The following is a 24,690-nucleotide window of genomic DNA, read 5'->3' on the forward strand; positions in this document are numbered from 1 at the left end:
GAGCATGTTTGGTGTGACGGAGATTCGCACCCACGCCCTTCGGATTATGATTCGAGCGCCTTAACTACCTAGCCATGCCGGACCCCAAAATATGTGTTCAGAAAAAAGACAATTATAAATGGAAACTTTTAAAAAAAATTAAAAACATGCAATAAGAATTAATTATGCTTCTGCGGTTTTTGTTAGTATTATAGGCTGGTATATAAAATAATAATATATTTTCATATTGAGTTTATTTACTGAATATAATTTTTTATTAATACAAATTACAGCTTTCACAACAATTTTTTGTTTTGTTTTTAACAGGTACGACATTTCTATCACTGATGCGATAATTTCCGAGTGCCTAAGTTTTAAGGGCAAAGAATGTTTTGTATCTAAATCAACAATATAACAGTGTATATCAATTTCTTATTGTTCAGTTGTTGAACGTTGATTTAAATAAATAAAAAACCATTACAGTCGGTATATTTGACCGTGATCGAAACCTCGTGTCTGTTTTTTAAAAAAAATATTCTTCCTTTCTGTAAAACCATAACTTGTAGAATAATAGTATTATAACCAGTATTATAATTTTTATTGAAACATGACAACCTGTAACTTATATACACAATAATATTTAAGGTTATAATTGTTGTACTTATTTCACCGTTACTGGCATCATGGTTACTAGATTCTTTCTATTGTAATCTGTTAATATATTAATGGTAGCACTAGCTTAAAGTCTACAAGTGTTCCGTTGGTTAAATACGAAGGTGGTGTGCATTCCGGTGAAAAACGACAGTAAACAAAACTGTGAGTTATACTGACAGATAACAATTATTCATACATCTTGTGTTTTCAACTAGCAGAACCTGCAAGTAAACCTAAAATATAATTACCTTTAGTGTTAACAACCAACATGCCCATTCTTCCACCCCATCTCCCTCCATAAAGTGCATACAGACATTTTTTTAAAACTATTTTAAGCAATAACTCTTCTCAGTTCCCTCTGGTAAGTCTACAGATTTACAACACTAAAATCAGTGGTTCAGTTCCCCTCTGTGGACTCAGCAGATAGCCCAATGTGGCTTTGCTATAAGAAAACACACACACACTAACTCTCTTTATATTGTTCATTTTTAAAACCTGAAGATCAAATGAAATTGAAATCAGAATATTGATATTGAATAAAATATAGCAACTTAAAAATAGGGGTGTAGGTGGGTGGGGAACTGTTAAAAATATCGGGTATCACTTAGAGACAGAGAATTTAGGGCAAACTACCACAGTGAGTAAATTTGTTTTGTGGAAGCCATTGTAAAATGAGGCATATCCAACTTACAGACCCCGGTTAAAACGTCACCTCTAACATGTTAATTCTATTTTTCAATATTATAATATCCGTAGTTTAAATCGTTAACACAATAGTATCTTTTTTTTCTTCCCATTTTTCTCTTTTAAAATTTGTGAACAGCGTAAGGTTCAACTTTGAAAACTTCAGATGGTACACTAGGCCTTTCTCAGTTATTAGTTACCATGGAAACTTGTTTCATTTCAAATGAAACTGATGGGCGAATTTCCACAGACACCTGGTGGCTGTTTGATAATCTCAAAGACCTGAGAACAAATTCGCTCATTGTCGAGCAGTGCGAAGTTCGTCTGAGGGTATCAGTTCCTAGAGGGCGCTTCGCTCTTGTACGACAGGCACCACCACGACGAGAAAACCATCGACAACATGGACGATTACTAGAAAATAACCCAGGAGAGTAAACATAAAATCTTTGGTTTAAATATTTATGCATAATATATACACACAATACTGATTGTTTTAAACAATAATGAATCTTTTTATGTCGTCTGTATTTTACAATGAAACAATATGCAACGAATTTTCTTACTGCATATTCGGAAATTAAGTCGTCGTTAGATTAATCAACAACGTAACTATCTGTTCAAACTAAATAAAATCGACAGTTTCTAGATTATCTAGACATTAATATTGATAAAAAAATACTTACAGTTCTTATTTTAATCGAAAATATTCAGAGCAAAAATATTAAATAAAAACACAATTACTCGGATATTTCTAGAAATATTTTTTCATAATATATAAGTAAAAAGTGTGATAGAATACCACAGAGGTAAACAATGTTATATCATTTATTAACAATATTTTTCTTACTGTTTAAGTGAAACGTGTGATAAAATACCATAGAGTAAAACAATGCTATATCATTGTCCTATTGTAATATTTCATTAAACATTTATAAAAAGTCAGTTTTGACTACGAGTTCAAACTTTCATTTGACTAATACTTGGTATTTTCAACCGGCATGACACCTAAACGATTGGATCAGAGACCTTAAATTTCAGGCATATTCGTTTCTAAATTAGAACTGTTGAGGGAACAGTTTAGCATCACCCTCCGCCTATTATTAAGATACTCGTAGCCGAACAGCGAATTCCCCATTGTGAACATAATGCATATAGTTCTGCTGTATAGCTTTACACTATGAAACAACAACAACCGAATAGTCAGATTAACCGCAACAGTTGCAGGTATAAATTTCATGCAATAAATAGCTTTGAAGAAAATAGCTTTTATGTACAGGTACATAATGACGTTAGAGCCTTGGACCTTTCGATCCATAGCCTTACACATTAGCCACTAATTTTTTATTTTCTACTGACTTTAGGAATACATGATAATTAGTGATTATCTTTACCATTAAATAATCGATTACAGCCATTGAAAGAAGGAACAAATCTAATCACTTGTTGCTGACAAGAACAAGGGCAAGACCTGACACCTTTAATCTCAGAAGACGTTTGTCTAAGATGTTATTCTTGGAAACTTAGCACACATACAGTCTTGGCCTAAACGCTTGAATATTTTGTAATATATAAATTTATTATTATTATTAAGATGGATTACACATGCACTTGGCCCGGCATGGCCAAGCGCGTAAGGCGTGCGACTCGTAATCCGAGGGTCGCGGGTTCGCGCCCGCGTCGCGCTAAACATGCTCTCCCTCCCAGCCGTGGGGACGTATAATGTGACGGTCAATCCCACTTTTCGTTGGTAAAAGAGTAGCCCAAGAGTTGGCGGTGGGTAGTGATGACTAGCTGCCTTCCTTCTAGTCTTACACTGCTAAATTAGGGACGGCTAGCACAGATAGCCCTCGAGTAGCTTTGTGCGAAATTCCAAACAAATGCACTTAGCGCCGTCTAGTGGAGAAGTGCATGTCATATTAAACATCTACATATGTAATTTGAATAATGAGACAGGTTCTATGGACATCATGAACGATTTATTAGGACAGCAAACGATTTTATCACACATCCGTGGAAAGATGTGTGACTCAGTATTTTATTTATCACGATAAAACCTGACCAAAGCATACATAACGATAAAATATAACATGAAATTATTATGAATAGTGTCTGTAACCTTATATAAATTCATGTTAAGCATTCAGTACTTGGTCGATTATCCTCGTACTTCTAATAACATCTGCAAGGATACGTGGCATTCTATCGATGAGTTACTGACGTAATACATCGTGGTTTTATTCTAGTTTGTCACTAGAAGACGTCGTGACTCGACTTCTGGTAAGTACAGGGAAGTTGGCTGAACAAAGGATTGATGTGTTTAAACATTATTATACCAGTTTGTTTATTTGGAATTAAGCACAAAGCTAAATAACGAGTTATCTGTGCTCTGCCCACAACGAGTATCGAAACCTTTGAAGCAGTGTAAGTTTGCAGGTATACCGCTGTGCCACTGAGGGTGGTGGTGGTCATATTATACCATAAGCATCCTTTTCTATACAAAACAGGTGTGTATGTGTGTTTTAACGAATAGATGCTCAAATCAACTTATACAGACCAGAATAACAACTAGTACATGTTTGTTCGATCATATGATACCTTCTGTGTTATTACCCTACGTGTGTAGATGATATTACCAATATTGAACTATGCATACATCCTGACTTTTAGGACCTTTCCTGCGAACCGAGATGTGAATATTAGCAAATGAGCAGATTAAATTATATAATATCAATTTTGCAGTGGAAAGTAACAGTCCAGAGTTTTGTATGTTTGTTGAATTTCGCGCAGTTTTTGTTCATTTGTTGAACTGGATCTGCTCAATCATTCAGTTAAATAATAACATAAATATCCTATATATTTCAAAGTTTATAATTAGTTCAAGCAGTTTATTCAGTTAAAATCAGTAAACTGAATATATATTTCACTTTTATTGTTCTTGTTATGCATTTATTATGCTCTCCCGGTTAAGATTCGGTGTTTGATTCTCCGTAGTAATTTTTTATTGTTAAACACATAGCTACACAATGGGGTATTTGTACTGTGTCCACCACGGTTATCAAAACCCAGGCTTTAGTGTCATAAACCCAGAGACTTCCCGACGAGCCACGGGGACTCTCGTGGTGGACAAATCGAAAATAGCTCACACTACAGTTTTGTTCTAAAACAGAAACAAAAAGAAACAGATGTATAGTTATTATCCAATACGATCAATGTTTAGCAACCTTTTTAATAATATCTGTTGTATTTCACACTTATTATGTCTTTCGGTGGGTCAGCCGTAAATGCACCTATTTACAACACTACGATCCAGGGTTCTGTTCCCTGCAGTGGACAGAATAAATATAATCCATTGTTTAGCTTTGATCTAAAAAAATAGCTACAACAATAATTATTATTTCTATTCTATAACATTGGAAACAGTTATCTTTCTACTATTTTTGGATATTGTGGAATGTACTTGGTTTGAACTATTATGTTAATCCATACTTTAAAATTAAGCTCTTTATTTTCTCTAGTAACTGGTACTTGCTAATAAAAGTAAATTATAACAGAACTTGTTTATTAGCAACAGATGGAACAACAGATGGCGCTGTAATTCATAATTCTAACTAGATTTATTTCCTGTTTCGTTTGAACTTTAACAATATTTATTGGTACCAACACTTATTTAGCCTTCTATTTGATTATAAAAATAAAAATAGTGTCATAATAAGTATAAGAAGAAACATTTTCCGGTAACAAGATCACTAGCTACAACTATATATATAGATACACGTGAGAACTCGTAGTGCGTGTTAAGCCTAAGATTGGTTTGTAACAATTAAGATTGTCTGTATATCATGTTTGTCTTAGAAATTTCGGTCAAAGCTATTGTCTGCGCTTAACCTCCTCTAATTATGAACTTACATACTAGAGACAAGGCAACTAATCAACAGCATCCATCTCCAACTTTTGTACTACTCATGTGTAACCAACTAGGGAAATATTACTGCCACTCTCATAACACACTAACAGTCCCAAAATGCAGGGCGCGATATTTGCCGCAATGGGACGCGAATCATAAACCCTTAAGTTCAATGACCCGTGATAACAATCAGATTACATCAGACCCAAGTAAGAGTGTACCAATTGTAAGAAATATCAGTTGGTATTAATGTATCTCAGGACGTCTGGTATAGAAATTAAGACTTTAAACCAGACGTCCTGAGATATATTTTTACTTCAAGTGAATTTCTCGTCATCGCGAGATCAATTAGTATTAACCACGTAAAAAGTCTTATGGATAATATGATGTTTTTAAAAACAAATTGTAAAAGTTGGAGTTAGATTTGATAAAATCTACATTCATAATAAACTCAACTCTTTATTTTAGAGTAAAACTGTAAATTCGAAATTGAGGTGTCTTTCTTCTGACAACCATAACTGTCGGTTTGGAGCTGTATATTTTTCTGCCTTTCAGCTGCAGCAGATGATAAAAATAGCCTAACGGGGTTCAGTGGTTAATTTGCTAAACTTAAGATCCAAAATTAAACGGTTTCCGTCTCATTATTGCCCTCGAACAAATATGTGCGCCTCACTTTGGAATTGCACGTGCGTTACAAGAGTGACGTCCACATATAACTATCACATTAGAGTAACTCACGAGTTAGTGTTGGGTAATACTAGTGAGCCTTCCATCTAGTGTACCACTTCAATTTTTTTTATTTAAAATTATCTATAATTATTTAAACTTTATTTTAAAATATCTTAGATATAAATATTTCCTACTAATTGGAAGCATCTACCTGTTTACTAATGTCATTCCAAATCGTAATTACTTTTTTTAAATCTGTTTCGTTTGTGTTTTTTTAACTAGCTAGGGCACTCGACTCGCAATCTGAAGGTCGCGGGTTCGAATCCCCATCACATGAAACATGCTTGTCCTTTTAGCCGTGGGTGCATTATAGTGTGACGGTCAATCTCACTATTCGTTGGTAAAAGAGTAGCACAAGAGTTGGCGGTGGGTGATGATTACCAACTACCTTCCCTCTAGCCTTACACTACTAAATTATGGTCGGCTAGCACAAATAGCCCTTGTGTAGCTTTGGGCGAAATTTAGAAACAAAAACAAACAAACAAACCAATGTGGCTTTCCTTAAACACAAAGAAACAAAGGCACCCCCCGTTTATATTAATGAGAAAACATTACAGTAACCCTTGTCGTTTTTAAACAAACAGTTTTCGTAGCTTGTCTTTTATTGTTTAGATCTGACTTAGTCCTCTTCAGTGAGATAGCGGTTAGTGTACGAACTTTTAACGTAACTCTGAAACCCAGAATTTGATATCCCCATAACAAACGCAGAGGGTAGCCCGTGTGGCTTTGTTATAAAATAAACAAATATGACCTCACAATTCTCATTTGATGCATCAAGAACAGACTTACGTTTAATCATGTATTTTTTAAAAAGTATAATAGTTGTGGTTGCATGACAGTAAGAATGGTATAATGAAAGCCACGAAATACTGTTCACAACTTTCCATATTAGTGCTGCCATCTATATATTTATGTAACATCAATGTTATCCTTAAAAGTGTCCTTATATACTTATACAGTTTTTATCGGTATTATAAATTATTGAATTACGAGATAACAATAAGCCCGATTTATATTTGTTTGTTTGTAATTAAGCACAAACCTGGTGTACATGTACATGGACTACTTGTGTTTTGCTCACAGCGGGTATCGAAATCCTATTTCTAGCAGTGTGAGTCTGCAGAAATACTATTGTGCTATTGTACTTCAAATAAAAAAAGGTTTCGGGTCCTTGTCTTTGATGGAAATGTTTTCACGATTAATTTGTTACGTCATTTTTATGATCCCTAACTTTATGGTTATATTATCGTCTATTAAATTACACACTGTTTCATTTAAAGTAATTTTTAGCACTAAGTGAGTTGTCATTATTATGTGTTCACCATATGTGTATTTACTATATTTGTTTTGCCAAAAATGTTCCCCAAACAGTTGGCAAGGCCTATCGAACATGCCCTGCAGTAGTTCTGGACTAACATAAATAAAGAAACATTATAAATGAGTATATTTAGGTAAATTTAACATACAGTTTTGTGCCAATAGGCTTAATGTTTGTAAACCAAAAAATCTTTCAAATTATCCTTAAGTTGTTCATTGAGAATTTTGAATTAGGGTTCTACAAAAATAACATTTCACATTTAATTTTTGTTTCCCACAAGCTTCTGATCATGAATTTTTTCTGTAATATCAAAACTTGCCAGTTGCACTGTATGTATGTAGTCCATAACTTTCAATTACGATAACCAATGTTGAAATCCTGCAAAGAATTGTAAACCAATAAACCTGTTTGTGATGAAAAATCAATATATACTCCACGTGTTTTTGTTTGTTACTTTCTTTCGCATTCCTCTGAATTGGTCGATGATGAATAGCACTTCATATTTATTCTTTGCATCCTAAGCTTGTTAGTTGAACTGAAGAATGATAAACAAAAGTTTAGATGCAACGATCTATATATAACAGCATTGCAAACTATCAGGCCTAATATTCATGGTATATTCGCATAACCTTCCTTCAGTTTATTATTTCCCGCATGACTTTAGTGCTTTTCAATCGAAACTTGTTAGTTAAAGTGCTCTTTTTTACTTTCAAATAAGACTATTCCTTCTGAGAAAATTGTTAATCAAAAATAGATAAAGTTTAAGTACTGGGATATAACGATTAATAAACAACAGTGAATTTAAACCGTCCCGTGTCTTTAATTGTCTTCTCTTTTAATGCTTTGAAATTTTCCACCTGGAATTGAGTTATAAGCCTCGGATTTTGGGTAGCCATCCCTAAATTATAAAGGCTGTTCAAAAGGAGAGTGGGTAACCACTCTGTACAGAATAACACGATTTGCTGTACAGCTATAATGCCCTACAGCAGAAAGTTCGAAATGCACTTTGCGGAATACCACCACTCAAACCTTAAACCTTGTACATTTAAATTAAGCAGTTTTATGTGGCTCTTCTTAAAGTTTTATATGCTAAACAATTTACATTTGTTGTTTTAGTTATTTTCTTACGTTTCGTTAAATATGCAAGTTACATTTGTATTCCAGACTTTAAGATCAAGAAATAAGTTAGTGATCTGAATACTATGAACTGACACATTTTTGACCATCATACGAACAGCATCTCATAATGTTCGGCCGTTTAAGAGCCTTAGGTTATCACGAATGCACACACTAAACTTACAACGATAATAGTAATATTAGAATATTTGTAGATATTAAAAACAACATTAACTTATCTAACCTTAAAGAAAATGAGATACATAATTTATTAAACAAATGGAAATCCAATATCTGCAGAAAGAACCTTAAAATATTGAAAACGAGCTTATATTTTACATTGAGAAGCGTAGTGATGTACTGTGATTGATACAATGGAAAAGGTTTGTTTGTTTTTTTTATTTTGAATTTCGCGCAAAGCTACTCGAGGGCTATCTGCGCTAGCCGTTCCTAATTTAGCAGTGTAAGACTAGAGGGAAGGCAGCTAGTCATCACCAACGAATAGTGGGATTGAATATCACATTATAACGCCCCCACAGCTGAACAGGCGAGCATGTTTGGTGCGACCTGGATTCGAACCCGCGCACCTCGGATTTCGTGTCGAACGCCTTAATACACTTGGTCATGCCGGCCAAAATGGAAAAGGAATACAACTATTTGACTTTTTTCAATCGTTTAATCACTTGTATGATATTACGTAATTCAATAACTGTTTCTTCGAGCATATATATACATATACAGTTAAACACATATTCAAACAAATTTACGCACATTACTTGTTTTCTAGGAATACTTCTATTTAATGTATGAAGGTCTTATATGTGTGTGTGTGTTTTTATAGCAAAGCCACATCAGGTTATCTGCTGAGTCTACCGAGAGGAATCGAATCCCTGATTTTAGCGTTGTAAGTCTTTATACTTACCCTTGTAGCAGCGTAGGAAGGAAGTTTTATATTTCAAAGTTATCCGGCATTTGTTTTCTTGTAGTGTCTACACATTCAGGACTTGTAAACTTATTACATATTTCATTATAACGTAAAGAAAGCGTTGTAAAATAAGGTCAAATTTCTGATACAAGATTTACAAAAAAAAGCCAGTTTTACTGTAAAAGTATATCTATAAGATGAGGACAGTTTTATAAGACAGATGAAGACAATAACATAAAACCGGACATTTAATACAGGACAGTAAAAATAAGCACTAGAACATTTCTATCAAACAATTTAGATTGACAACATAAAAAACCAGATCTTTTGGAAAAAAAAGATATTTATAAAATAATACAACCAACGCAACTGAACTAACAGGATGTCGCATTGATAGAAACTCTGTTTTTAGCTGGTTATTATACGGATATTTTTATCCAATGCGAGTTAAAAGCTTTTATTTCACGTTTATCGAAACTTATCTTTGTTTCTTTTCAGTATCGTGAACTCTTGGCGTTGATTTCGAATAGATTGAATATAAGAAAACCGTAAAACATCGATAGTTTTCTTTACATATTCACTAACTTTTAGTTCCTTTTCCTTTAACAAGCTTTTCTTTCGTGATAAAGGTAATTTATAATAATAAAAAGGCATTTCTGTGAGTCTCTGTGTGTGTGTGACTGCCTTAAACCCAAGAGGAAAGAATTTAGAAACCTGAAATGTTGAATTCATGCTAACTGGACCCCGAGAGTGTACACCTGAGTATTATTACTTGTATACATCTCATCTTTTTACGAGGCAAGGTTGCAAAAACATATTTGTCGGTTTCTTAATTTAGAGTCTCAGTTTCATATTTAAAACGTTGGTGATTTAACGGAAAATACTTTAATTCAGAAACGATTTAAGTTTAAAATCAAGTGAGACGTGACACCCACTACCTTTTATATAGGTTAGATAATATTATGTACTGTGACATATATAATTAATTATAACATAATCATTTAGAATATATAAACCTAATAACTCGAGTGAAGCCAGGTAGTTTCGCTAGTAGTGAAAAAGAAAGATTTTGTTATCCTTTAGCAGTAAATTTCAATGTTTAGTGTCACTTCATCTTGAGTAAAATTGTCCCTTCCTGATACTGAGTTAAGACTTTAAGATATCATGATCTTATTATGTCACTTTTAAGGAAACTACACGTTGATAATACAACTAAAATAACTATACTTCAATTACTGTGCATAACCACATTTAAAGTTTAAACTAGTTTCAGTTTATCTGTTTTAAACACAAAGCATGGATTATTCGTCCTATACCCACTGCGGGTATCGAAACCCAATTTTGAGCGTTATAGTTTTACCTTTGGACCACTGGTGGGCTATCTAGATGAGAAAGTTTCTAAGATACACATATGTTCATAATTATCAATTATTTAAAAAACTGATTGTATCGTCCAACGTTAGCATTTCTGAAAAGATAGAATCAGCACTACAAGGACAGTTGTTGTCTGATAAACTGACGTTCTGTTGCTAATTCAGCAATCAAATTTATAAAAGTTCCAAGACACGTAGCTTAAATGGCTGACGAAAGACGACGAATCTCATACAAAATAATTATACATCAGATACAGAGATCATATCAAAGAACTGTATATTATTACCAATACGACATTGTTAATTCATAATAAATGTACCACACAAGAAACTAGCGTAATTAGTGCAGAATACATAAGTATCGCCAGCAGAAAATATAGCTTTATACACATAATAACTAACCCACATTAACATGTATAGAAGAAATATGTCTCATGGCAATAGTCTATAACCATATAACACTCTATAAACTCAACCGTGTCCCCTGGTGGGACAGGGGTGACTTTAGATTCATAACGCTAAGCTCGACTCCTCGCAGTGGATACAGCAGGAAGCCCAATCTGGCTTTGCTCGAAAAACAATCATCCATAGATCTTTAGCCACTTTGTATAATTACCTAGTTTATCAACAGAATAGTTAAGTAAAATACCAGAGATTACAGAAATATTTCCTGTTTGAAAGAAACCGGTATTTCAGTAAACATGCAGTTGAAAAATAACGTATTTCCCTTCCACTTCTCCAAAGTTATAGATTATAAAGTAAGATGTTTTATTCATGTGAATAAAAAACAACGAAAGGTGCAACTATAGTAATAATTTATTGTTATAATCATGACTGAATTGTTTACTGATATATTTAATTGGAAAATGAATTAATTAGTAATTGTTTGTTTGTTTGTTTTTGAATTTCGCACAAAGCTACTCGAGGGTTATCTGCGCTAGCCGTCCCTAATTTAGCAGTGTAAGACTAGAGGGAAGACAGTTAGTCATCACCACCCACCGCCAACTCTTGGGCTACTCTTTTACCAACGAATAGTGGGATTGACCGTCACATTATAACGCCCCCACGGCTGAAAGGGCGAGCATGTTTGGCGCGACTGGGATGCGAACCCACGACCCTCAGATTACGAATCGCACGCCTTAACAGGCTTGGTCATGCCGGGCCTTAATTAGTAATAAATATTATTAATTCGTGATTTGTAGACTACTAGATCTCAGTGGCGATCTCCCAAATGATTCTGATAAGTTAATACACTTTCAAGTGAAGTGTTTGTTTGTTTTTGTTTTTGAATCTCGCGCAAAGCTACACAAGAACTATCTGCTTTAGTCGTTCCTAATTTAAAGTGCTTTAAAGGTTATTTTCCAAACCAATTGATAAATGCCTCAGAAGAGACGTAATTTGCTGTGTTTTTCTCCTCTCCCTGTTTCTGACCTTGTATCGACAGATTTGAAACTGTTGTATTTTATGTGCTAACTTTAAATCTAATCTCCAGTGAAGATACGTGGTTGGAACATGTTTTCTAAGAGAACAAGGTGGTACTAAATTGCAAAACTTTGCTGACTGAGTAAACAATTCCGAAACGTCTAAATCAATAGAATTCACGTGCGAAACAGAGCAAACCAGCTGGCTTTCTGTTTTAGGTGTCCCTACAAGAGAAAAATAAGAGACACTAATGGAAATATCCCCACGACAGTTAGCATATTTGGTCTCCATGACAGCATGTACGAGACGGTGTGACCCAAATATCATCCTTCCATGGACAGAACTTTCTAAGCATGCTTTAGTTCAATATACTTTAGGAACGAAATGTATTATATAAACGAGTATTGCTAACGATATGCGACTCTGAGGTACACATGAAAGACTGTTTGTTTGTTTCTGAATTTCGCGCAAGGATACACGAGAGCTATCTGCGTTAGCCGTCCCTAATTTAGCAATGTAAAATTAGAGGGAAGGCAGCTAGTCATCACCAACCACCGATAACTCTTGGGCTACTTTTTACCAACGAATAGTGGGATTGACCGTCACATTATAACGCCCCCACGGCTGAAAGGGCGAGCATGTTTGGCGCGACTGGGATGCGAACCCACGACCCGCAGATTACAAATCGCACGCCTTAACACGCTTGGTCATGCCGGGCCTTAATTAGTAATAAATATTATTAATTCGTGATTTGTAGACTACTAGATCTCAGTGGCGACTTATTCATATTTAAAATGGGTGTAATCTCAGTATTTTTTAATTGGTTTCAAAGAGTGCAAGGTTTCTTGAATCACTATAAAAAAGGAATTACTTATTTTACATAAATTATGTTTCTAATACCCATAACGAAAACGTTAAAATTGTCTCATATATTAAGTATATATTGTTATCATGTACTTAACATGTAAATATTTCAATATTAATAAGTAGGTAAGCAGACTATAATATTGTTTCATGACCGAAATTTTATGGTTCAAACTGAGTGATTAAACTTCATAATGGAAACTTCATATGTATACAATCAAAATTAAATAGATTAATTATATTCAGGCTAAGGAATTTTTAACATTACCAGTTCTCCGATATTAAACACAATATTTACTTTGACGGGGGGTACTCAGCAGAACGATTAATTTTGTTTTGAATTTTACGTAAAGCTACATGAGGATTATGTACGTTATCTTTCCCTAATTTAGTACCGTAAGACTACAAGGAAAACATCTAGTCAAATTTTAGGCTACACTTTTATCAACAAATAGTAGAATTAACCGTTACATACTACCGTCCACACAGCTGGGAGGGCAAGCATATTTAGGGGATTCGAACTTGCGAGCTTCAGATCAGTCGGTCGCGCCCCTAATCACGTGACCATACAACGGTTAATGATAGAACTAAATATAAACTTTCTCATTTATGAGAAGACTAATCCGTACGTTTCATATTTTATTAACTAAGGTTCACTGTTACACTATTTTCCAACTAAATGTTTTATTAACAGCTAAACAATACATGTTTAATGGAAAGAACATTATTTCGTCTTACCTCAGAGTCCTACATAAGTGGGAAGAGAATACTAAATATATAATAGGGTTAGCAGCACTGTTTAATGGTGCTAAGCTTTGGATGAATGTTGAGACAGCAATGTTAGTTTGGTTTAATGAAAAGTATCCAAACACTTGAAGTAAATCATAGATAAAGTATGGACTCCAGCAGAGGATAAAAACTGAAAAACAAAGTTAATTTCATCGATATATATATGTATATTACATGTTATTATAATGCCTTCTTTTAAATAAAACAAAATACCTTTTAGAACCTGTAAAACTTAAGTTAACGTTATGAAAGGTTCACACATATATTTTTCACTTCGTGAACTTTCGTTACTTTATAAGTCATAGCAATCCTTTTTTTATATATATAAAACATCATAAGATTAATTTTTCTAACAGTGTATTTAATTGTAAAGCCACCCGAGCCACCTCACCCCCTAACTCCGCCACTGGAGTTACTTGGCTAAGAAGCCTTAAAAGTAACAAAGGGCGATTATTTTCCTTTTGTTATCCCTTAAAATTATCTCTAATAAGATTATCTAGTGTGCAAATCCTTTGGTAATGAATATAGTCAAAAGCTCCCAAAGTTGTTAAACATTCCAAGCAGCTCTTCGATAAATTTTGAAAGATAGGTAATAGCTTTGAGTTATGTTGAGATGAAGGACACATGAACGTATAGATCCTTAGACTCTTTCACAAAATAAGAATGGATAAAACAGTTCTGTAGGATTTAACTAGCGAAAGAGGTGTTTTTTTTTTTCGTGAAACCTGTAAATTGAGACTAATAGATAAGTCTTGGAAATAATATTCGACGAAATTCTGATAAGGCAACGTCAAGTTACAGAGATGGTGTATAGGTGTCGCATCTCGAATGAAAACTTTTATAAAATAATTTCCTCAATGAAACACTCTTGTTAAAAATTATTTACTAATGTTCAATTTAGATAATATTTCTTCTTATGAGTAATCTCAAAAGTCCGTCTATTAATAAAACATGTGAAAACTAAAAGCTAGAAATATGCTTTAAAAGTGTTAATGAGATATTTAATTAAAGTTTCTGTAGCGAAATTTGTCCATCAAGAATTATAAATTAAATGTAGATTTGCTGAGGGATTACAGATTAAACGTAGATTTGCTAAGTTGGATGTTAAGATCCAAATCAATTCAAAATGTTCTTTTTATGTAGTGCAAGTAATAGTCTAGAAGGCAAAAACATCAGGTGAATAATTACATAAGGGTTTTTGTATGAAGTTAAAAAGAAAATAGGTTATAATATTACTTTGTTTTAAAACATTTACTGTCAAAATAAACACTTTGCAAACAAATAAAATAATCACTGGATATTTACCTTGATATTTTTACATAATAAAAATTAGAGCATGAACTATGAGATTTGAAACACCCAGTAAGTAAACTTACTTTCAGACAAAATAATATCATGGTTTATCGAGATCTAGGAAACGTAAACCTTACCAAAAACTATGACAAAAGTCATTTTTACAGTCTTGATCTTAGCTTGGGGAATAATTCCTCTGGAACTAGTTCTTCTGCTGATTGCATCATCGTCCTCAATGGATTTACCAGAAGTACCTTGGTACAAAAAAACAACGAAGATGAGAAACATGTATCTTAGACTGCTATTGTATATATATGTATATTGTTTGTTTTGAAAGTTCGCGCAACGCTACTCGAGAGCTATCTGAGATAAACGTCCCTAATTTAGCAGTGTAAGACTAGAAGGAAGGCAACTAGTTATCACCACCCACCGCCAACTCTTGGGCTACTCTTTTACTAACGAATAGTGGGATTGACCGTCACTTTATAACGCCCCCACGGCTGAAAGGGCGAGCATGTTTGGTGTGACGTGGTTTCGAACCTGCAATCCCTAGATTACGAGTCGAACGACGTAACCCACTTGGCCATGCTGGGTCATATATATAATTATATAATGACTACCACTATATATATATATTCTATATATAAAATATATATTTTATTGTTTTATTCTATCTTAAAGTAACATTCCTAGTTCATTGGTATGTAGCTGTTCTACCATTCGATATAAACGTGGATCATTTACATAATTTTTTTCATTATTGTGTGTAGTTTATGGCATAAATATTCTAACAGTGAACGAAAAGTTATTATTATTTTTGTGAATTCACTAATAAGTAAGTTTTAAAGTATAATTGTTTATTAATATTTCCAATAAGATGATGGTGGTTTGTATTAATTCAACAATGTAGGGGATTTAAAGTCAAATTGTTTATTAATATTTCCAGTAAGATGATGGTGATTTGTATTAATTCAACAATGTAGGGGATTTAAAGTCAAATTGTTTATTAATATTTCCAGTAAGATGATGGTGATTTATATTAATTCAACAATTTAGGGGATTTAAAGTCAAATTTGTTTATATTTGTCACAATGTGGCGATGATTTATATTAATTCAACAATGTGGAGGATTTAAATTCAGATTTTCTAATATTTTTGCTATAGATAAACTATCACCTAACTTATAGGAAATAAACTTATCAATCCTGTTGCATCCACACACTAATATTTCCAAACATTTAAATGACATATAGATATATATCGGTACACTGACTTAAACAGACTTTGCCAGGCCGAGACATATTCATACTTGGAACTGAACAGAATTTACTATCAAACAGAAACGTATCCGTACACTAAATTGAACAGATGTGCAAACAGACATATACACATAAATACACCTAAAGTGGATACTTTCTTTACTTACTAAACCAGTATTCCTATTTTTATTTTACATTTAGGGTAAAGTTACTAAACTTATTTACTGCTGCCCAGCCAACAGTACCTTATGACCACACCATTCACGCTAATAGGTTAACTGTCACTTTTATAATGCACCCAAAACTTAAATTAGTAAATTGTTTGTGCTATCGTCAATTTAAAAGTCTGAAACTCTACCACAGGTCCAAACAGCGCCCCCTTTAACTAAAAAGACAGATAAGAAAAAGCTGACAGACACATAAACAATAGAATAATTTTGCAGAGAAGAAAATATATATATACATGTGAATTTAAAAATACAGAAATAAATATATAAATAGAAAGTAAAATGTTAATTATGAAATAGAAAAAGACACCAATAAAAAATAGGCTATATAGGTTTTACAAAGGTAAGTTTTATAATCTTATTGTCAAATTGTTTTATCAAAAGGCGTCTGAATTCTGCCCATCACGTATATCGAACTCAGAATTTTAATGTTCTTAATTTTACCACTCTTTGTGACATTTTCAAAGGGAAAAGTACACGTGCGTTCGCTTTCTATGCGCGGTGACTGAAAACTTGGGGCTCAGTGTAATAAATTTCTAATGCATTTTAATGAATATGTAATTTATAATTTTGCAATGATTATATCAGGTTTTATTTTCTAGAAATAGTAGAAAATTAGGTTATGTTATAACAAATTGTGACAAATTAAACCCAAACAAACGTGATTAAACATTTACATACATATAGGTAGAGGTAAATTAATATTTTCGAAGGTAAGTACTTTAGTATCTTACAAGAAGTGAATGAAAATAGTGATACTTTGTATAATAATTTTAATCATATCTTCGACTGAAAGCTTCACATGAGAAAGCCATCTTTTCGAAATTCAAAATACATCAAGTTTAAATATTATTCTGATTGCGTTTGTTTTTAAATTTCGCGCAAAGCTACACGAGGGCTATCTGCGCTAGCCGTCCCTAATTTAGCAGTGTAAGACAAGAGGGAAGGCAGCTAGTCATCACCACCACCCAACACTGGTAAATTAGGGACGGCTAGCGCAGATGGCGTTGGTGTAGCTTTGCACGAAAGTCAAAACAAACCAATCAAATAGGAAACTGAAGAACTAAGGAAACTTTCTTAATATTACAAATAAAATAATAAAGTACAATATATTGTAATAGTGCTGTGTAGTTACCACATGAAAAACTATCCATCAATATGGTATATGTGTACATACACACAGAGATAGAGATAGAGATGACAAACCTTTAAATATATACGATGATCTTCCTGTTTTGGGGTACGTGAGGGATTTACTTTTTGTCCATATGGTGTGTACAATGACGGTATAACATCCAGAGATAACAACCGCTGGGAGAAAAAGTACAGAAAATGCAACTAAGGACATATATATTCTCCACTGCCAGTTTTCCATCTCAATCCAACACTGAATTCGTCCTTTGATTATGGATTCCTCATTCAAGAAAACTGCTGGACTGGCAGCTACAGCACTAATCCCCCAGGCCATAGCAATCAGCATCTTTGCTCGTTTCCCTAGATTAACGTTCATAACAAATTATATCGGTACGTCTCTGAAATTTGTAATTCTTGTTTGTTAGTAACTCTTTTCTCATATTTTTATTTAAACTTTTTTTTCTTCATTTTCGAAGATGTCATTCTGAATTAAAGAATGTCCGTAGTCTTAAACAATATTAATTATTAATGCAAGTCAGTTCTAAAAAAACTTCACCAAAAACATGTAAACGAGCAAACCAAACTGGTTATTTCTTGTTAACATGAAGATGACCTAGGAAGGTTGAAACGTTGTTCTATGCTTATCAGAGCCCCCCGCTAGTACAGCGGTATGTCTACGGATTTCCAACGCTAAAATCAGGTGTTCGATACCCCTCGGTGGGCTCAGCAGATAGCCCGATGTGGCTTTGCTATAAGAAAACACTTAAACACACCCTGCTTATCAGTAAAAGTGTTAAAACCCATACCAGCCGTTCTGAGATACATAACTGGCCATTTATTAGACTTTCTCAATATATTACTTATTAGCGTAAATATATTAACCTCTCACGGTATCATATTTATTAGTTTAAAAAGAAAATTTGTATTAAAATAGTCATGAAAAGGAAAAACTTAACGGCTCTGAAACTTAATTTATCAACTATGTATTATAATATTTTTATAAGAAATCCTTAGATTTTTACATTTAAATATATGTATTACAATTCAGTTATTTCGATTCTCTTTGCAAATAGAATATTGTATTGTTATAACAAAAATTATTAATTTCTAATTTATTTAAACGTAACAAGACACAACAAAACTATTCACATTTTTATTGAATAATTCGGTGACAAAGAAAACTGAGTCCAGAAATTTTTGCACTAATAAATAATACAACTTATGAAGTACTCTGATTAAACATTCTATACGTAAAGTTTTGTTATTTTTTTACGGATATTAGAAAACCTACAACTTCCAGAGAATTTCATCGGGCGGGTAATGGCGTCATATCGATCTATACTCAGCGCCACCAGAACATAAGTGGAGGAATACATAACTAAAACCTAAAATAAACAAATATCATATAAATAAATATAAAATAACACAATTATACGTCTTAGTTGTCTTGCCCTTTATCGTAACTTTTAAAGAGTACAAATAAAATGATAAAGTAACATTGTTTTTATTTTTAGTCTAGACGTAACATGCGAAGTAATAAACTATATTGTTACAACTGGTGCATTTGATAACTATTCAATAAGCTAAATTTAACACAATTTTGAAAACCGTTTTATTAAATCGTTAATATATATACATATATATATATATATAACACGTATAAATAATACACAAAAGTTTCAAATTATGTATCTACTTTAATATACTGTCTGCTACAACAAAAATATTCCATTGTCAGTTATAAGAACATAGAAATTAATCAGATCTCAGATAAAAGACTTGGGAACTTGTTAACAATTACTCAATATTTGTTAAATAAACCACTTAGTCATTTTTTTCTTTTTGACTACTTATTCTTTTCTCTGTTAAAATTACTTTTCCTCTCTAAACGTTTCACGTATCCCTATAATTACTGACTCTATTAAACAACTGAAACAGCAATTACACTAAAGCTGGTACTGTAATTTAACTTAAGCGAAAAATTGTGCTGTTAAAGTGTGGCCTAAATATAGTAACTTGAGATAATATTTTGATATAAAATGATGTATAATGAATGTTTCTATGCCTTTAAGTATTTCGTTAGCAGCTTAACAACTGACAATGGCTTAACCTGTTGACTGCCAAGTATTTCAGTTGCTGTGGCAACTCCGAACCAAGTTCAAATTACAACTCTAATGCTTCTTCATTTTGTAACTTTTTCGTGACGCCATTTTGGATCGAAAGTGAAACAATTTGTAAGTAGGTCAAATGCATGTATGGTGCTTACATCTAGCGTTGAAGTTAGGTATTACTGAGAACGAATTAACTCGTCCGTGGCACTGTGTTACCGATCAGCTTTGACGAGTTGTCTCGTCTACGGCACTGAACAGATAAAACTAGGTAAGGTGTAAAAGAAAATTAAGTTGTTGGAGATGCGGGTAGAAACTGGGGTTGGCAGGTTGATCAAGGGATATACAGAGAAGAAGACATCACAACTATTAGATAATTCAGAATCTATACCGTGCAAGAATTTGTGCTACAAGTGAAATGAATGTATTATTTCCCCATAATTCACACTGTGTTCTATAAAAACAGACTTCCGTGAACTATAATATATTTGATTTTTACATAAACATAAGCACACAGGTTTGGTATGTTTCCTAAAATACAGTTTTAAATTCAAGATTATGTTTTCTTCATGTACTATTATGAAGTATTATGTGTTTATCGCGTGTTTGTTGTCTGTATAAAACATTCAACCCAAAGATTATGTATTAGACGATACTTTTGACTCAATTTTTTGTTGGTCCAAAGCAGTTTTGTTATTTTAAACTTAAATTGGTATTGTAGACTTTTAAACGTCAGACTTGTATTTCACAAAACATTAATTGCGTTGCTTTCAGAATTTTATATTCTTTTTTGTTTATAGTAGCCCCATCTATATACGTGTAGTTAGTATATCTGAATATATTAATTTATTTTTTTATTCTACTTTAAGAAACGTTTCTTTAAAAATTGTAACATCGGTGGAATTATGTATTTAATTATACATTTTATCATATAAAAATATCTCGAGTTCACAGCGCCATATTGCGATTTTAATTCAAAACGGTAACAACACTATAGAACGTCTAGCTATTAAACTGTGTACACAGTTCCCTTGTTTTTAATCACAATTATTTCCTCAACCAATGCCTGCTGTTTCTCACTACGATGCTCTTCACGATTTATCACAATTGACTTACTGAGTCAATGAGTCTGAAATTTCATTCGTGTTGTTATAAAAAAGTCTAGTGTCGTGATATATGTAAAAAACGCAACACAAACCTGTAGGTAGCGAACAATCTTACAAACAATATTTCCACCGTAGAAGTCTACATACGTTCGCCATATGATGTCCGTGAGAACTTGAATAAACCCAACAAGAAGGTCTGTAAATACGGTGAAAATCATTACATAAATACGGTGGAAATCATTACATAAAAATTATACAAGAAACTTTTGTGTTTAAAACTTAACATTACTTGTGTTCTTTATTGGCAATAGAGTGATATATCTTGTCTGAACAGTAATTAGTAAACGTCTCGTGGTGTTTCTAAGTGCAGCACGTTATTCTGTCTTTTAACTTCAATATTCAAACTTCAGAGGGCAAGTAGTTGGTACAAATCAAACTTGTAGAACACTAGCATTGTCCAAGTTCAGCTGTTTTATTTTAATTTCATTTGTTGGAAGATTTGTTTGGTTTTATTTAATTCCACGCAAAGCTACACGAGAGCTACCTGCGCTGACCATCTATAATCTGGCAGTGTAAGACAAGAGGGAAGGCAGCCAGTCATCACCACTTGTCTCCAACTCTTGGGCTGCTTTTTTTATTACGTCCCCACGGCTAAAAGGACGATCATGTTTGGTGTAACGTGAATTCGAACCTGCGACAACAGGTCACGAGTCGACTACCCTAACCACGTGCTCATGCCAGGCGATGTTGGAATATGTGTCTATCATAATAATACTAAGTTTGTTGTGCCTGTCCTGAAAATGCGCGCATGTCTACTATCAACTGAAGATTCAATGAATTTTGTACGACATATTCAAAGGTTATAAAAGATTTTAAGAAAGTTTAACGTTAGGTTGCAGAATTGGTTGTATTACGTACAGCAAAATTTAGCACTAAATAAACTAAAGCAAAACCTTATATGAAATACAATGTTAATTTATCACTTTATATAATATAGTCCGTACTTAATAAAGACTTAACAAATATTAGGCCTAAGACCAGTGGAATTATAGATTTCAACGTCTGCGATTATAATTATTTTATATATCGTAATTATTTTGTATTTAAATACGTGCTACAGCAACAAAGATACTACTTAATTTGATCGTAAATGTTTTGCCGGTCCCTGCTAGTATCATGTTATTTATTTTATTAGCAATAAACGGTAGGCGAAGCAACAAGAAGTTACGTGAGTGTTACGGTTTCAGATCCCAATTAAAGTCAACTCTGTTTCGAAATGCTTCAAATTTTGGAAAAACAGATTTTTAAGCAAATCTTTGTTCGTTTAAGACATTTATTGATTAACTGTGTGCTTAATAGTAAGTGCCTGCTTTTTACCTCGAACACTTCGCCACATTTAGAATTGTTTTACCATATGAGTGACTTACATTAAAAGCATTGAAAACGTGACTTATCATCTTTCGGTTGAACCATGATGATCGGGTTTAAATATAGGAGACGTAATTACAAGTGGAATGTTATAAATTTATCCAGTTAACAAATATAAGTAACTATATATATATATATTAATATAAAATGTTCTTTAATAAGCTGTAGGATTGTTCATCTTTTGATGAGGCTTATCTGGAGAAGACTTGAGAAAAATATTCAAATTATTTCGGTCCTCTTTTGAGCTGGTGAAAACATTAGGAAAATATGCAAACGTGGTTCATTTTAACAATAAAAAAGACCGGAATTTCCTATATATAAAAAAAGTTACAATAAGTATTTTACTTCCAGTTATTTGGTCAACTGTCGAAAAACAAATTATTTTCTCTGATGTTCCTGTCTAGAAGTTTACACCCAACTAGTGGTTCAGCGTTAAGTATGAAAACTGATATCGCTAACAACCTGGTTTCGATATCCGCGATAGGCACAACACCAATAGTTTATCGTGTAGTTCTATGCTTAAAAACAAACAAACCTGATTTTCCTAAATTGATAGTTTTAATAAGTTTGTTTCATATTTTGAAACTTCATATGCTGTATTCCTGATGGTTACAATATCTTCCATCGTGTTCTTACCAGCTAGAGCCAGTTGCATGATAAAGAAGTTCATCCGGGACTTTCTATTTTTCGACAACATCAACGTTATTAAAACACCACCATTTCCAAGTACAATCATGGTGAAGAGTATCCACAGGAAAGTAAGTTGTTCGGTCTGTTTAGAGAAGAAAAAGAAATATTGACGTGATTTGTTCATTTGTAAATAAATACAAATACACTACGTTACGAAGGAAATTCGGCTGGGTGTTACTTGAAAAAATAAGTTATACAATATCAACTAATTTTTAAAAACTTTATAACACAGCAAGCTACTAAGTCGCAGTCTAGGACCAAAGCACGACTAAAAACGAATTTCCTTTCTCACAGTTTTGTGACACCCAACATCACTCACACCGATCAAGGTTGCTTTAGTTTCAAATAATAATGGCGAAAAGTCGATATGAAAGCTAAGCCTAATGTTTAAATTTATAGAATCGAAATGTTGTAATTAGGCCGACTAAGCTATTAGTTAAGCTCAGAAGAAGACGACGGTACATTATGACCCACAAAGTTATTAGTCGAGGATTATATGCAGTGCTAAAATTATAATAAGCTTCATAATACACAGGTTAATATATAAAATGGTTGGAACCAATACAACGTCTACAAAAATTCCTTTTTAGTGGGTTTTTTTGTCATTATTTTAACGCAATGCTAGATTGGGCTATCTATTGTGTCTACCGTGAGGAATTGATTCCCGTATTTTACGGTTCAAAGTCAGTACATTACCGCTGACGAAACGTTTTTAGTCATAATGTTAGTCAATCTCGTGTTTTAATTGGTTTTTATTCTGATTGGCGTAAAGACACTGATTTAAAGCTGAAGAGTTAATGTGCTGTTTGTTCTTTTTTGACTGATGTTTTTTAATTCATAAAGATATTTTTCGAGCGTTTCTTGGCTTGTTCCTTTTAACATATCATTCTTAATTAATAAATATATTTTTGGAGTGTTTCATGGCTTGTTCCTTCTGAAGAATCATTTTCAATTAATAAATGTATTTTTGAAGTGTTTCATGGCTTGTTCCTTCTGAAGAATCATTTTGAATTAATAAATATATTTTTGGAGTGTTTCTTGGCTTGTTCCTTCTGAAGAATCATTTTGAATTAATAAATATATATTTTGGAGTGTTTCCTGGTTTATTCTTTCTAAAAAATCATTTTGAATCAATAAATATATTTTCGAGTGTTTCTTGGTTTATTCTTTCTAAAAAATCATTTTGAATCAATAAATATATTTTCGAGTGTTTCTTGGCTTGTTCCTTCCAACAAATCATTTTGAATTAATAAATATATTTTGGAGTGTTTCCTGGTTTATTCTTTCTAACAAATTTTGAATTAATAAATATATATTTGGAGTGTTTCTCGGCTTGTTCCTTTAGATAACTTATTTTTATTTAATAAATATATATTTTGTGCGTTTCTTGGTTTATTCCTTCTGACCAATCATTTTTAATTTTTAAAGATATATATTTTTGCACAAAATAACAAGATCGTTTACGGAGTTATTCTAAATAGTTTATTTGGTAATATCGTATTAAATATGTTCTGTGAAAAAAATAATTGCGTAAACGAAACTGTTTCTTACTGACGAACGCCCTAGGGTATCAACTACTATAATATGTATTTTATTTATCTAATAGTTCACAATTCTAGAGAAAGGAAATGATATTTCATTTAATATTATTTATTGAAATAAATAAGTAAGCTAGAAAAATAAGCTTG

General features: G+C 32.8%; 1 protein-coding gene across 1 annotated transcript; it reads right to left on the minus strand.

Annotated features, from left to right (window-relative positions):
* Positions 1 to 1,502: 1,502 nt before the first annotated feature.
* Positions 1,503 to 23,126, minus strand: LOC143257793 (cardioacceleratory peptide receptor-like). Its single transcript, XM_076516826.1, has 7 exons — positions 22,949 to 23,126; positions 20,977 to 21,080; positions 18,962 to 19,055; positions 17,757 to 18,030; positions 15,188 to 15,264; positions 13,707 to 13,887; positions 1,503 to 1,728 (listed from the first exon to the last, which is right to left on the minus strand). The coding sequence occupies exons 1-7, from the start codon at positions 23,124 to 23,126 to the stop codon at positions 1,503 to 1,505; spliced, it is 1,134 nt and encodes a 377-aa protein (XP_076372941.1).
* Positions 23,127 to 24,690: the final 1,564 nt, after the last annotated feature.

This window comes from Tachypleus tridentatus, chromosome 7, assembly GCF_004210375.1.
Source record: "Tachypleus tridentatus isolate NWPU-2018 chromosome 7, ASM421037v1, whole genome shotgun sequence".
NCBI classification, from domain to species: domain Eukaryota; kingdom Metazoa; phylum Arthropoda; class Merostomata; order Xiphosura; family Limulidae; genus Tachypleus; species Tachypleus tridentatus.

Coding starts and splice junctions, on each gene's coding strand:
- LOC143257793 (XM_076516826.1), bottom strand. CDS start 23,126: ATGAACAAATCACGTCAATATTTCTTTTTCTTCTCTAAACAGACCGAA. Junction 19,056..20,976: donor AGATTGTTCGCTACCTACAG/GTTTGTGTTGCG, acceptor TGTTTATTTTAG/GTTTTAGTTATGTATTCCTC. Junction 15,265..17,756: donor CCCAAAACAGGAAGATCATC/GTATATATTTAA, acceptor TGATGCAATCAG/CAGAAGAACTAGTTCCAGAG.